This window comes from Oncorhynchus mykiss, chromosome 4 (assembly GCF_057628025.1).
Source record: "Oncorhynchus mykiss isolate SJ-2025 chromosome 4, ASM5762802v1, whole genome shotgun sequence".
In the NCBI taxonomy this organism is placed as follows: domain Eukaryota; kingdom Metazoa; phylum Chordata; class Actinopteri; order Salmoniformes; family Salmonidae; genus Oncorhynchus; species Oncorhynchus mykiss.
The window spans coordinates 10,520,074-10,534,547 of NC_143025.1; the positions used below are offsets into that span (position 1 = coordinate 10,520,074).

General features: G+C 42.2%; 1 protein-coding gene across 1 annotated transcript; it reads left to right on the forward strand.

Moving 5' to 3' along the window:
- The first annotated feature begins 379 nt into the window (after positions 1-379).
- Positions 380-12,574, forward strand: LOC110521273 (E3 ubiquitin-protein ligase TRIM16). Its single transcript, XM_021598727.3, has 6 exons — positions 380-1,022; positions 4,666-4,761; positions 10,384-10,617; positions 10,768-10,927; positions 11,051-11,110; positions 11,348-12,574. Exons 1-6 carry the CDS (start codon positions 426-428, stop codon positions 11,863-11,865), a joined length of 1,665 nt encoding a protein of 554 aa, XP_021454402.2. The 5' UTR covers positions 380-425; the 3' UTR covers positions 11,866-12,574.
- The last annotated feature ends 1,900 nt before the right edge of the window (positions 12,575-14,474 follow it).

The following is a 14,474-nucleotide window of genomic DNA, read 5'->3' on the forward strand; positions in this document are numbered from 1 at the left end:
GTCTAAGAACAGCCCTTAGCCGTGGTACTGTATATTAACCATATACCACACCTCCTCAGGCCTGATTGATTAATTACAACACATAAGTGTATTATGACGCATTATAAAGGTCATTAAAATAATTATATGTACTTCATATAAACTGTTACCCTTTATATATTCTAACAACTCACATGTTAAGATTAATTATGTCATTTGTTCCATGTTAAGGGCTCTAACCAAGGAACAAAACTATTTGTCTCCCTCTTGCTGTTGCATGCAGTTCCTCTCTCTTCCTCCATTCCTCTAACCCCTCCCTCCTTCTAACCCCACCCCTCTGGCAAAACCTTGAAGTCCGTCCCCCTCCTACAAACTCTCTTCTGAGGAAACAAAACTGATCTGAGTCTCTGTGTCATCTGTCTGTGTGAGAGTGAACAACCATCCAAATGGCTCATCAGGGAGTTCTGCTAGATCAGGACCAGTTATGTTGTTCTGTCTGTCTGGATCTACTGAAGGAGCCGGTGGTTATTCCCTGTGGACACAGTTACTGTAGGAGCTGTATTGAGGGCTGCTGGGATCAGGATGTTCTGAAAGTGGTCTATAGCTGTCCACAGTGCAGAGAGACCTTCACCCCAAGGCCTAATCTGAGGAAAAATAACATGTTGGCTGAGATGGTGGAGAAACTGAAGAAGACAGGACTCCAGGCTGCTCCCCCTCCTGCTCTGTGCTATGCTGGACCTGGAGATGTGGCGTGTGATTTCTGCATTGGGACCAGAAAGCAGAAAGCCCTCATGTCCTGTCTGGCATGTCTGGCCTCTTACTGTGAGACTCACCTGCAACCTCACTATGAATTTCCAGCTTTGAAGAAGCACAAGCTGGTCAAAGCCACCGCACAACTACAGGAGAAGATCTGCTCTCAACATGACAAACTGCTGGAGGTTTACTGTCGTACCGATAAGCAGTGTATCTGTTATCAGTGTGTGATGGATGAACATAAAGGCCATGATACAGTGTCAGCTGCAGCAGAGAGGACTGAGAAACAGGTAAGACCAGAAAAACTTGTTGGCGACTGTCTGGTAAACAAATAATTAAAGACACAGTTGGAACTAAGACTGTTCGAATGTGAGAGAATTCAAATCAAATTGGTCCACAAATATGAACACAAACCTTGATTATATACAGTTGAAGTTGGAAGTTTACATACACCTTAGCCAAATACATTTAAACTCAGTTTTTCACAATTCCTGACATTTAATCCTGATAAATATTCCCTGTTTTAGGTCAGTTAGGATCACCACTTTATTTTAAGAATGTGAAATGTCAGAATGATAGAGTGATTTTTTTTCCCCAGCTTTTATTTCTTTCATCACATTATCAGTGGGTCAAAAGATTACATACACTCAATTAGTATTTGGTAGTATTGCCTTTAAATTGTTTAACTTACGTCAAACGTTTCGGGCAGCCTTCCACAAGCTTCCCACAATAAGTTCGGTGAAATTTGGCTAATTCCTCCTGACAGAGCTGGTATAACTGAGTCAGGGTTGTAGGCCTCCTTGCTCCCTCACGCGTTTTCAGTTCTGCCAACAAATCTTCTATAGGATTGAGGTCAGGGCTTTGTGATGGTGACTCCAATACATTGACTTTGTTGTCCTTAAGCCATTTTACCACAACTTTGGAAGTATGCTTGGGGTCATAGTCCATTTGGAAGACCCATTTGCGACCAAGCTTTAAATTCCTGACTAATGTCTTGAGATGTTGCTTCAATATATCCACATAATTTTCCGTCCTCATGATGCCATCTATTTTGTGAAGTGCACCAGTCCCTCCTGCAGCAAAGCACCCCCACAACATGCACAACATGCTGCCACCCCTGTGCTTCACGGCTGGGATGGTGTTCTTTGGCTTGCAAGCCTACCCCTTTTTCTTCCAAATATAACGATGGTCATTATGGCCAAACAGTTCTATTTTTGTTTCATCAGACCAGAGGACATTTATCCAAAAAGTACGATCTTTGTCCCCATGTGCAATTGCAATCAATAGTGGCTTTTTTATGGCGGTTTTGGAGCAGTGGCTTCTTCCTTGCTGTGCGGCCTTCCAGGTTTTGACGACATAGGACTTGTTTTACTGTGGATATAGAAACTTTTGTACCTGTTTCCTCCAGCATCTTCACAAGGTCCTTTACTGTTGTCCTGGGATTGTTTTGCACCTTTCGCACCAAAGTACGTTCATCTCTAGGAGACAGAACGGTATGACGGCTGAGTGGTCCCATGGTGTTTATACTCGCGTACTGTATGTACAGATGAACTAGGCATTTGGAAATTGCTCCCAAGGATGAACCAGACTTTTTTTTCTGAGGTCTTGGCTGATTTCTTTTGATATTCCCATGATGTCAAGCAAAGAGGAACTGAGTTTGAAGGAAGGCCTTGCAATACATCCACAGGTACACCTCCAATTGACTCAAATGGTGTAAATTAGCCTATCAGAAGCTTCTAAAACCGTCACATCATTTTCTGGAATTTTCCAAGCTGTTTAAAGGCACAGTCAACTTAGTGTATGTAAACTTCTGACCCACTGGAATTGTGATACAGTGAAATAATCTATCTGTAAACAATTGTTGGAAAAATTACTTGTGTCATGCACAAAGTAGATGTCCTACCTGATTTGCCAAAACTATATTTTGTTAACAAGATCTTTGTGGAGTGGTTGAAAATGAGATTTAATGACTCCAACCTAAGTGTATGTAAACTTCCCACTTCAACTGGATTGTATTTATCATCATTAGTCATTTAGGTCAACATTGGATCATTCAGAGATCCTCACTGAACTTCTGGAGAGAGTTTGCTGCACTGAAAGTAAAGGGGCTGAATAATTTTGCACGCCCAATTTTTCAGTTTTTGATTTGTTAAAAAAGTTTGAAATATCCAATAAATGTCGTTCCACTTCATGATTGTGTCCCACTTGTTGTTGATTCTTCACAAAAAAATACAGTTTTATATCTTTATGTTTGAAGCCTGAAATGTGGCAAAAGGTCGCAAAGTTCAAGGGGGCCGAATACTTTCGCAAGGCACTGTATGTACAGTACCTGTGTGTAATCAAGTCTCCGTATAAATGCACTTGCACTGTGATAGTCTCAGAGGTCCGTTAAAAGCGCAGAGAGCATCATGAAGAACAAGGAACACACCAGGCAGGTCCGAGATACTGTTGTGAAGAAGTTTAAAGCCAGATTTGGATACAAAAAGATTTCCCAAGCTTTAAACATCCCAAGGAGCACTGTGCAAGCGATAATATTGAAATGGAAGGAGTATCAGACCACTGCAAATCTACCAAGACCTGGCCGTCCCTCTAAACTTTCAGCTCATACAAGGAGAAGACTGATCAGAGATGCAGCCAAGAGGCCCATGATCACTCTGGATGAACTGCAGAGATCTACAGCTGAGGTGGGAGACTCTGTCCATAGGACAACAATCAGTCGTATATTTTACAAATCTGGCCTTTATGGAAGAGTGGCAAGAAGAAAGCCATTTCTTAAAGATATCCATAAAAAGTGTCGTTTAAAGTTTGCCACAAGCCACCTGGGAGACACACCAAACATGTGGAAGAAGGTGCTCTGGTCAGATGAAACCAAAATTGAACTTTTTGGCAACAATGCAAAACGTTATGTTTGGCGTAAAAGCAACACAGCTCATCACCCTGAACACACCATCCCCACTGTCAAACATGGTGGTGGCAGCATCATGGTTTGGGCCTGCTTTTCTTCAGCAGGGACAGGGAAGATGGTTAAAATTGATGGGAAGATGGATGGAGCCAAATACAGGACCATTCTGGAAGAAAACCTGATGGAGTCTGCAAAAGACCTGAGACTGGGACGGAGATTTGTCTTCCAACAAGACAATGACCCAAAACATAAAGCAAAATCTACAATGGAATGGTTCAAAAATAAACATATCCAGGTGTTAGAATGGCCAAGTCAAAGTCCAGACCTGAATCCAATCGAGAATCTGTGGAAAGAACTGAAAACTGCTGTTCACAAATGCTCTCCATCCAACCTCACTGAGCTCGAGCTGTTTTGCAAGGAGGAATGGGAAAAAATTTCAGTCTCTCGATGTGCAAAACTGATAGAGACATACCCCAAGCGACTGACAGCTGTAATCGCAGCAAAAGGTGGCGCTACAAAGTATTAACTTAAGGGGGCTGAATAATTTTGCACGCCCAATTTTTCAGTTTTTGATTTGTTAAAAAAGTTTGAAATATCCAATAAATGTCGTTCCACTTCATGATTGTGTCCCACTTGTTGTTGATTCTTCACAAAAAAATACAGTTTTATATCTTTATGTTTGAAGCCTGAAATGTGGCAAAAGGTCGCAAAGTTCAAGGGGGCCGAATACTTTCGCAAGGCACTGTATGTTAACCGAGATTCTCCAAATGTATCACCATTTTCTAAAGTCAAACACTATTGTCAATGTGAATGTCCTTTTATGAGTCCAAGGTTCAGTCTTAATGCCTTGAAAACATGTATGCCTACCATAAAAACTAGAATCATTCACATATCAACATAATAACAATAGCAAACAGATACTTCCTCAACATTTGAATCCCATTTTCTATGGGCCCTATGTCATATTACTATACTATTGATCTACTGGACTAATAAAGCTTGATTGCTCATTGAAGAGTGATTATCCACAGAGGCAGCTGGGGATGAGTCAGCAGAAGGTCCAGCAGAGATTCCAGGAGAGAGAGAAGGAGCTGAAGGCGCTCCAACAGGCTGTGGAGTCTCTCAAGGTGAGTATTGTTGACCAGAGGAGACACACCATTTCACTTCTCTCCTCCAGTCAGAGAGAGAGAGTGGAGTCAGTCGGATCTCTGTGGGCTGTCTGGACCCCTTTCAGACAATAGACTGCTTAATGTAACCGACGGAATATGAACCCAGGTCTACTGCAGGAGAAACCAACATCTTGACCGTTACACCAAGAGGACATTCCCTATTGGACCGACACTGATTTTGAAGTCAAAGGCGGGGCTCTCTCTCTCTCTCTCTCTCTGTCTCTGTCTGTGTTTTTTTTTGGCATGGACAACATATGCTTACATTGCCAAAGCAAGTGAAATAAACAATCAGAAATGAACAGTAAACATTACACTCACAAAAGTTTCAAAGGAATGCAGACATTCAAGTGTAAACAGAATAAGCCGTGCACCAGACCGAGTTCTGGAGGTGAAATGGAAATGAATGAGGGAGAGATAAGTGAGGTAGAATGTGTGGTGGAGAGCTCAGAACCAGAGCCTGGCATCAATGGACATGATAATGAAAAATCTGGTGCAGTAGGAGTTACATTGTTGGAGAAAGTGGATCCATACCTTTTGGCAGATCCATTTGTGGTTTCAGGGTGGGTGGTAAAGGAGTTGGGTGCAGTTGAATCAGTGAAGGTAACCTAGGTAACCTGTAGTGGAATTCTGATATTTGTTTGTTTCTTCTGACCAGAGGGAGTGGGCGCTCCGTGTCACGCAACTTGGGTCAAGATCTGTTTCTTGCTTTGCTCTCAGGAACAGGACACTATTGAAATGAATGATTTCTGGGGTAGCGTTAAGTGTGGAGGTGGAGCAATTGAAGTTGAAGACTCCTGGTGTTTGATGCCCGCGGTTTGGTGCGACACAGACCCGGTGGTGAGCGTGGTGAAACAGAGGAGTCACTGTCAGTCCTTTTGAGTTTTGAGTCTTTACCCGACAAAGTCATGTTAGGATATATCAGTTATCCTGTTAGAGTCTTTGTGTTGAATCCACTGAGCTGTTTCAGGTGCAGCGTTTATGGTCATGTTGCAGCAGTTTGTAGGAGGGAGATTCCAAGATGTGGGAAGTGTGCAGGATTTCATGGAATAGAGGATTGTGTAGTTTTGGTGGATAAAGTTGTGTGTCAACTGTAGGGGTGCCCATGTTGCTGGGGATCAGAAGTGTCCAGTGAGAGATAGGCAGGTTGAGGTGGATAGAGTCAGAGTAGTGCAGAAGGTGTCGTATGCTGAGGCAGTGAAGAAAGTAGAGGAGGATGGGTCAAGGGTGAGGGATCCTGAGAGGATCCCTGTGAGTAGTAGATCTGTGCAGCACAGAGGGAGAGGCCAACGAGTGATATATGCTTCAGTAAGGTTAGCTTCTTAGCATTCATGGTTATCAACTGTACCAGATAAATGGAATGTAAAACACAGAAAATAGATGTTGTGGTGGCAGCTGCAGAGAAGTATTTGGTCATACAAGATTTGACTTCAGAAGAGTTACAGGGTGTGTTGAGTGGTGGTGTCCCGTCCTCCCAGGTCGTTGTCATGGTGCAGGAGCAGATAGGGTCAAAGTAGTGGAATGGGTTAGTGGGTTTTTAATGAGTGTAGGGTTAGTTGGAAGGGTGATTAATTTAAGAAATATGTTTTCATATCCCCTTTTCCAATTTTGTATCACAAAGTAAAGTAGATTCATATTATAGTCCAGTTGGGGGCGGTAATGCAATATATTTGATGCTACCCGCGTTAAACTTCAAAGAAGAAGAAACGTTATATTATGTCTGTGTACAGTGTTGTAACAATGTCTCTCTCTCTCATTCCATCACTTTCATGGTAGTTGGTTGTGTGGGTCTCTGGGTATGAATGGGGTGCTAACAGACAATTGTTGATGGATATTTATAGAGCTCTGATCAGGACGACAATTGATTACGGGTGTATAGTTTATGGAACAGTGGCACAGACTTGTTTTCAGAAGCTGGACAGAATCCAGTATATAGCTTTAAGGATATGTATTGGTGCATTTAAATCAACATCTGTATGTGTCTTACTAGTGGAGGCAGGTGAGATGCCTTTGGATATACGACATAATAAGTTGTCATTAGCTTATTGGGTTGAAAGGCTGTGAGGTTGAGCATCCCACTGCTACTGTTCTAGATGACTGTTGGGAATATACTAGTAGACAAGGCAGTGGTTTTGGTTGGACAGTTGGAAAGCTTGCTGATGAGAGTGGTTTGAGGGAGTTGGAGGTTGGCCCTTCTGTGGTGATAGGGGATGTTCCTCCATGGTTACTCCCAGATCCTGTTTTTGATCTAACCTTGGTAGAGAAAAAGACAGATTGGTCAGAAGTCAGTGATAAAGGGAAACTGGTTGACAATTACATTGGTAGAAGTTATGCTTTTTTACCACGTTTCACAGATGGATCCAAGGACCCAGATAGTGGAGCACAGGAGCAGACGTTTACCTTCCTGAATTTGATGTGTAGATATGTAGAAACCAGACAGTGGGAGCACAGGAGCAGACGTTTACCTTCCTGAATTTGATGTGCAGATATGTAGAAGACTAACAGATGAACTTTCAGCATACTCAGTTGAACTGTTGGTGATAATAGTTGCACTCCAGTGGGTGGAGGACGTACAACCTGTTAGAATTATAGGATGCTCAGATTCTCTGTCTGTATTGAATAGTTTATCATCTGGTTTATCTAATAGGAGTGACCTTCTATTGGAGGTATCAATGTTAATATGGAGAATTGAGAGAATGGGTGTAGTAGTGAGATTCTGCTGGGTCCCAGCACATTCAGGTGTGGAAGGATATGAAATTGTAGACCAGTTCGCTAAAAAAGCTTTGAAACAAGATATAATTGATATTAATGTTCCACTGGGTAGAGGTGAGGCCAAATGTGAGATCAGAGCCATTTTGATAGATGTGTGGCAGAAGAGATGGGGCTCTGAGCACAAGGGACAACATGTATATGCCCTCCAAAGAAAGGTCAGTGGACCAAGATTCAAAGGTTAGATTTGGAAGTTAGAGGTGATGTTTACTCAATTGTGTTTAGGACATTGTACATTGAACTGGTCATTCCATCTGGTTGGCAGCATGTGAATGGTTTGTGTCTGGAGGGTATTTGTCAATGAAACAGTGGAGCTTGTGTTGTTATATGAGAGAGGCCTGTAATTTCCATCATAGGTACACTTCAACTATGATGGAAAAAATGTGAGAAAAAAAATCAGAAAATCACATTGTAGGATTTTTTATGAATTTATTTGCAAATTATGGTGGAAAATAAGTATTTGGTCACCTACAAACAAGCAGGATATCTGGCTCTCACAGACTTGTAACTTCTTCTTTAAGAGGCTCCTCTGTCCTCCACTCGTTACCTGTATTAATGGCACCTGTTTGAACTTGTTATCAGTATAAAAGACACCTGTCCACAACCTCAAACAGTCACACCCCAAACTCCATTATGGCCAAGACCAAAGAGCTGTCAAAGGACACCAGAAACAAAATTGTAGACCTGCACCAGGCTGGGAAGACTGAATCTGCAATAGGTAAGCAGCTTGGTTTGAAGAAATCAACTGTGGGAGCAATTATTAGGAAATGGAAGACATACAAGACCACTGATAATCTCCCTCGATCTGGGGCTCCACTCAAGATCTCACCCCGTGGGGTCAAAATGATCACAAGAACGGTGAGCAAAAATCCCAGAACCACACAGGGGGACCTAGTGAATGACCTGCAGAGAGCTGGGACCAAAGTAACAAAGCCTACCATCAGTAACACACTACGCCGCCAGGGACTCAAATCCTGCAGTGCCAGAAGTGTCCGCCTGCATAAGCCAGTACATGTCCATGCCCGTCTGAAGTTTGCTAGAGAGCATTTGGATGATCCAGAAGAAGATTGGGAGAATGTCATATGGTCAGATGAAACCAAAATATAACTTTTTGGTAAAAACTCAAGACATCGTGTTTGGAGGACAAAGAATGCTGAGTTGCATCCAAAGAACACCATACCTACTGTGAAGCATGGGGGTGAAAACATCATGCTTTGGGGCTGTTTTTCTGCAAAGGGACCAGGACGACTGATCCGTGTAAAGGAAAGAATGAATGGGGCCATGTATCGTGAGATTTTGAGTGAAAACCTCCTTCCATCAGCAAGGGCATTGAATATGAAAAGTGGCTGGGTCTTTCAGCATGACAATGATCCCAAACACACCGCCCGGGCAACAAAGGAGTGGCTTCGTAAGAAGCATTTCAAGGTCCTGGAGTGGCCTAGCCAGTCTCCAGATCTCAACCCCATAGAAAATCTTTGGAAGGAGTTGAAAGTCTGTGTTGCCTAGCAACAGCCCCAACACATCACTGCTCTAGAGGAGATCTGCATGGACGACTGGACCAAAATACCAGCAACAGTGTGTGAAAACCTTGTGAAGACTTACAGAAAACGTTTGACCTCTGTTATTGCCAACAAAGGGTATATAACAAAGTATTGAGATAAACTTTTGTTATTGACCAAGTACTCATTTTCCACCATAATTTGCAAATTATTCATTAAAAATCCTACAATGTGATTTTCTGGATATTTTTTTTTCTCATTTTGTCTGTCATAGTTGAAGTGTACATATGATGAAAATTACAGGCCTCTCTCATCTTTTTAAGTGGGAGAACTTGCACAATTGGTGACTGACTAAATACTTTTTGCCCCACTGTATGATGAACAGAGAGTAGCAGAAGCTTAAATAGAGGGCTTGGCGGGTGTTTGGACACAATGCAGATAGCCCGGTTAGCCAATGTGCGGGAGCACTGGTTGGTCGGGAGGAGGGGACTGAGCAATAACCCCTTGGGAGCTCCAGCGTTGAGGATCAGTGTTTCAGATGTGTTGCTACCTACCCTCACCACCTGGGGGCGGCCTGTCAGGAAGTCCAGGATCCAGTTGCAGAGGGAGGTGTTTAGTCCCAGGATCCTTAGCTTAGTGGTGAGCTTTGAGGGTACTATGGTGCTGAATGCTGAGCTGTAGTCAATGAACAGCATTCTCACATAGGTGTTCCTTGAGTCCAGGTGGGGAAGGGCAGTGTGGAGTGCAATAGAGATTGCATCATCTGTGGATCTGTTTGGGTGGTATGCAAATTGGAGTGGGTCTTGGGTTTCTGGGATAATGGTGTTGATGTGAACCCTTACCAGCCTTTCAAAGCACTTCATGGCTACGGACGTGAGTGCTACGGGTCTGTAGTCATTTAGGCAGGGTGCCTTTGTGTTCTTGGGCACAGGGACTGTGGTGGTCTGCTTGAAGCATGTTGGTATTACAGACTCAATCAGGGACATGTTGAAAATGTCAGTGAAGACACCTGCTAGTTGGTCAGCACATGCCTGGAGCACACGTCCTGTGTGGAGATGTTTCAGGAGGTATGGGGGCTCAGGGGGGCTGTCTGTACGGCTGAAGAGGAGGGGTTGGATGTACGGTTGGAATGTGGAGCTGGATGCTGTATTGTACTGTGGTGTTGGGTACTGTATAATGTGATTGTGTGGAGGTTGTGGTGGCACGCAATGTGTTTTTAGGAGGGGGGGGGGATGTTAGTGTAATGAGGATGGCTCATATAAGTAAGATAAGTCAGTCTCTGTCTCTCTCTCTCTCTCTCTCTCTCTCTTAACAGCACTTTGCACAGGCAGCAGTGGAGGACAGTGATTATATATTTACTGAGCTGATCTGCTCCATTGAGAGAAGGCGCTCTGAGGTGAAGAAGCTGATCAGAGCCCAAGAGAAGGCTCAAGTGAGTCAAGCTGAAGGACTCCTGGAGCAACTGAAGCAGGAGATCGCTGAGCTGAGGAAGAGAAGCACTGAGCTGGAGCAGCTCTCACACACAGAGGATCACATCCATTTCCTGCAGGTATCTAAACTGCCATGTTACATTTGATATGAAATTAGACGTTTCAATCATTTGGTTCTGTTCTCTGTCTGTCTCTCTCTCTGTTCCTCTCTCTCTCTCTCTCTCTCTCTCTCTCTCTCTCTCTCTCTCTCTCTCTCTCTCTGTCCCCAGAGTTTTCAGTCTATCTCCAGTATCAGTGTATCTTCAGACTTACCCAGCATCGTTGTCCATCCTCTTCAGTACTTTGGAGATGTGAGTAAGACTGTGTCTGAACTGAGAGAGAAACTAGACAACTTCCTTAAAGGAGAATGGACCAAGATCTCCACTACAGGTATGTTGAAAACAATAAGGACATCAACTTTAGACCATTGAAAATTCCCTACTAGTCATATACATGTGGAATATGATATGATGATAACATTCCCTCTCTCTGTCAATGTGTTTGTGTGTCTGTAGAATATAGTGGATGTTGTACTGCCTCCAGAGCCCAAGACCAGAGAACAGTTGTTACAATGTGAGTCTCTTTATTGTGAAGTAACTAACAGTCTCTTTTTTACTGAGACTCCCAACAATCCCTCTAGAAATATATAGCAATAGTAGATCGAATCAAAGACTGGGTATCTATCTGACTCCTCATAGTTCTCTGATTTGATCGCTGTTATGCTCTAATCAAAGACAGGGTAGATACAGTATCTGACTTAACTTATTGTTCTAACACGCCTCATTGGTCTCTGCTCTGCTCTTCTCCCAGATTCCTGTCAGCTCACACTGGACCCAAACACAGCACACACAACCCTCTCTCTGTCTAAAGGGAACAGAAAGGTGACCTGTACAGGCCAAGTCCAACCATATCCTGATCATCCAGACAGATTCACCAACCATTGTCAGGTTCTGAGTAGAGAGGGTCTGTCTGGACGCTGTTACTGGGAGGTGGAGTGGAGTGGTTATGTTTATACAGCAGTCTCATATAAAGACATCAGCAGAACACGGATAGGTAATATATTTGGATACAATAACAAGTCCTGGAGTTTACAGTGCTCTAGTGTTGGTGATTGTTTCATACACAATAATGTTGTGACTAAAGTAACAGGCCCTCAGTCCTCCAGAGTAGGAGTGTACCTGGATCACAAGGCAGGTACTCTGTCCTTCTTCAGTGTCTCTGACACAATGACCCTACTCCACAGAGTCCGGACCACATTCACTCAGCCCCTCTATCCTGGAATTTGGCTCTATACTTATAATGATACTGCTGAGCTGGTTAAACTGTAGTAGGGTCCACGTAGGTACTAGTCATGCTGGTGTAGTCTATAGCTGAGCTGGTTAAACTGTAGTTGGGTCCACATAGATACTAGTCATGCTGGTGGTGATGGCCCCCAGATATAATGGTCTGTTTATCTGTACAATAATTTGTCTGACTGTATAGTTGAATTAAAATGTAATTTACTTATTTTTTTATTAAATACAATGTTTTAATTTTGTACATTTCCATGAATCATGATGTATGGTGTTGATGTATATTGTTTGTCATTCAGAACCATTGATATGTTTTCTCAATTGGTTCTCTGTCTCTTTGTAATTCTCCTCAGTAGCATTGAACAGGTACTATCACTTACTAACTAACTAAACTATATGGAATGGACACAGATTAATCCTAGTCCTGGACTAAAAAGTATGTTCAATGTAGATGTCCTGGAAACTGGCCCTAAATTTGTCATCTTTCATCCTCCCATACTGCTTAGTCAAGCAATATTAAACCTGTCCAGCAGGTGGTGGTATTGACCAAACAATAAAACCAGCAGCTATCTTGACTTGCCTCTCAGTGTATCAGTAATGTTCAGAATAGTACTTTAATATCATTGGAGATTGATGGTCTTTTTAATCCACTATCCAGAGTCAGGAACAGATGAAGTTGGGTCTGCTACTGTTCAGTGATTAAATATGACTTATGGTGATGGGAAATAAAAAATACAACACTAAACTTCATCTAGTAATAGTTTTCCTTTGTTATTTATTCCAAGGTGTCTTTAACTTGTAGATGGATTGTGTGGAGGTGAGCTAGTGGTGTGGCTGATCGAATAGAATGAAAAGGGAGGATGGGAGGGGAAATGGGCAGATATATCAGACAGATGAGGGAGAGAAAGATTTTCATCCAGGAGTTAGTGTCTCTGTTCCAAATAGCTCCCTATTCCCTGCGTAGTGCACTAGGCTTTATTAGACCTGATCTAAAGTAGTGTTCTAGATGTTAGATTGTTTCTCCCTGTCATAACAACATGACAATATGGTCATGACTTTAGTGGTTTCCTCTTTGTTTTTAGTGTTATTTTGCTATGTGTGTTGTCAGGTTGTTCCTCTGTGTTCCTAATTGAAAATCCATTAACAATGAATCACAAAGTAATCATATTCCAGTTGTGTTTAGACAACTTCATGTCTGACATCCCCCAGTTCTGTTCAGACCCATTGAACTGGGTCACATTCTAAATGGTGACTTGTATTGATAGTCTATACTGGACCTAACTGTGGTTAACCAGACTGGAGGGGTTCTGATCACATATTACCTCATCTCCACAACTTCACCTGATGTCTCGCTCTCTCTCAATTCAATTTCAATGTAATAGCTGTATTGGCATGGGAAACTCATGTTTTCATTGCCGAAGCAATTGAAATAGATAATAAACGAGTGAAATAAACATTTAGAAATAAAAATTACATTCACAAAAGTTCCAAAAGAATAAAGACATTTCAAATGTCATATTTATATATACAGTGTTGTAACATTGTGCAATAGTTAAAGTCCAAAAGGGAAAATAAATAAACATGGGTTGTATTTAAAATGGTTTGTTCTTCACTGGGTGCCTTTTTCTCGTGGCAACAGGTCACAAATATTGCTGCTGTGATGGCACACTGTGGTATTTTACCCAGTAAATATGGGAGTTTATCAAATGTGGATACGTTTTCTAATTTTTTGTGGATGTGTGTAATCTGAGGGAAATACAGTTGAAGTCCGAAGTTTACATACACTTAGGTCAGTAAAACTCGTTTTTCAACCACTCCACAAATTTCTTGTTAACAAACTATAGTTTTGGCAAGACGGTTAGGACATCTACTTTGTGCATAACAAGTAATTTTTCCAACAATTGTTTGCAGACAGAATAGTTCACTTATAATTCACTGTATCACAATTCCAGTGGGTCAGAAGTTGACCTACACTAAGTTGACTGTGCCTTTAAACAACTTGGAAAACTCCAGAAAATGATGTCATGGCTTTAGAAGCTTCTGATAGGCTAATTGAAATAATTTGAGTCAATTGGAGGTGTATCTATGGATGTATTTCAAGGCCTACCTTCAAACTTAGTGCCTCTTTGCTTGACATCATGGGAAAATCAAAAGAAATCAGCCAAGACCTCATAACAAAATTGTAGAAGAAGACCTCCACAAATTTGGTTCATCCTTGGGAGCAATTTCCAAACACCTTTTCCAAACGCCATGTTCATCTGTACAAACAATAGTACGGAAGTATAAACACCATGGGACCACACAGCCGTCATACTGCTCAGGAAGAAGACGCGTTCTGTCTCCTAGAGATGAACGCACTTTGGTGCGAAAAGTGCAAATCAATCCCAGATCAACAGCAAAGGACCTTGTGAAGTTGCTGTAGGAAACAGGTACAAAAGTCTCTATATCCACAGTAAAACGAGTCCTATATCGACATAACCCGAAAGGCCGCTCAGCAAGGAAGAAGCCACTGCTCCAAAACCGCCATAAAAAAGCCAGACTACAGTTTGCAACTGCACATGGGGACAAAGATTGTACTTTTTGGAGAAATGTCCTCTGGTCTGATGAAACAAAAAATATAACTGTTTGGCCATAATGACCATCGT

Bases quoted from the DNA above. Each gene is read 5' to 3' on its own strand.
- LOC110521273 (XM_021598727.3), top strand. From the start codon at position 426: ATGGCTCATCAGGGAGTTCTGCTAGATCAGGACCAGTTATGTTGTTCT. The intron at 1,023-4,665 runs GTAAGACCAGAA...GATTATCCACAG, and splicing joins CAGAGAGGACTGAGAAACAG to AGGCAGCTGGGGATGAGTCA. The intron at 10,928-11,050 runs GTATGTTGAAAA...TTGTGTGTCTGT, and splicing joins GACCAAGATCTCCACTACAG to AGAATATAGTGGATGTTGTA.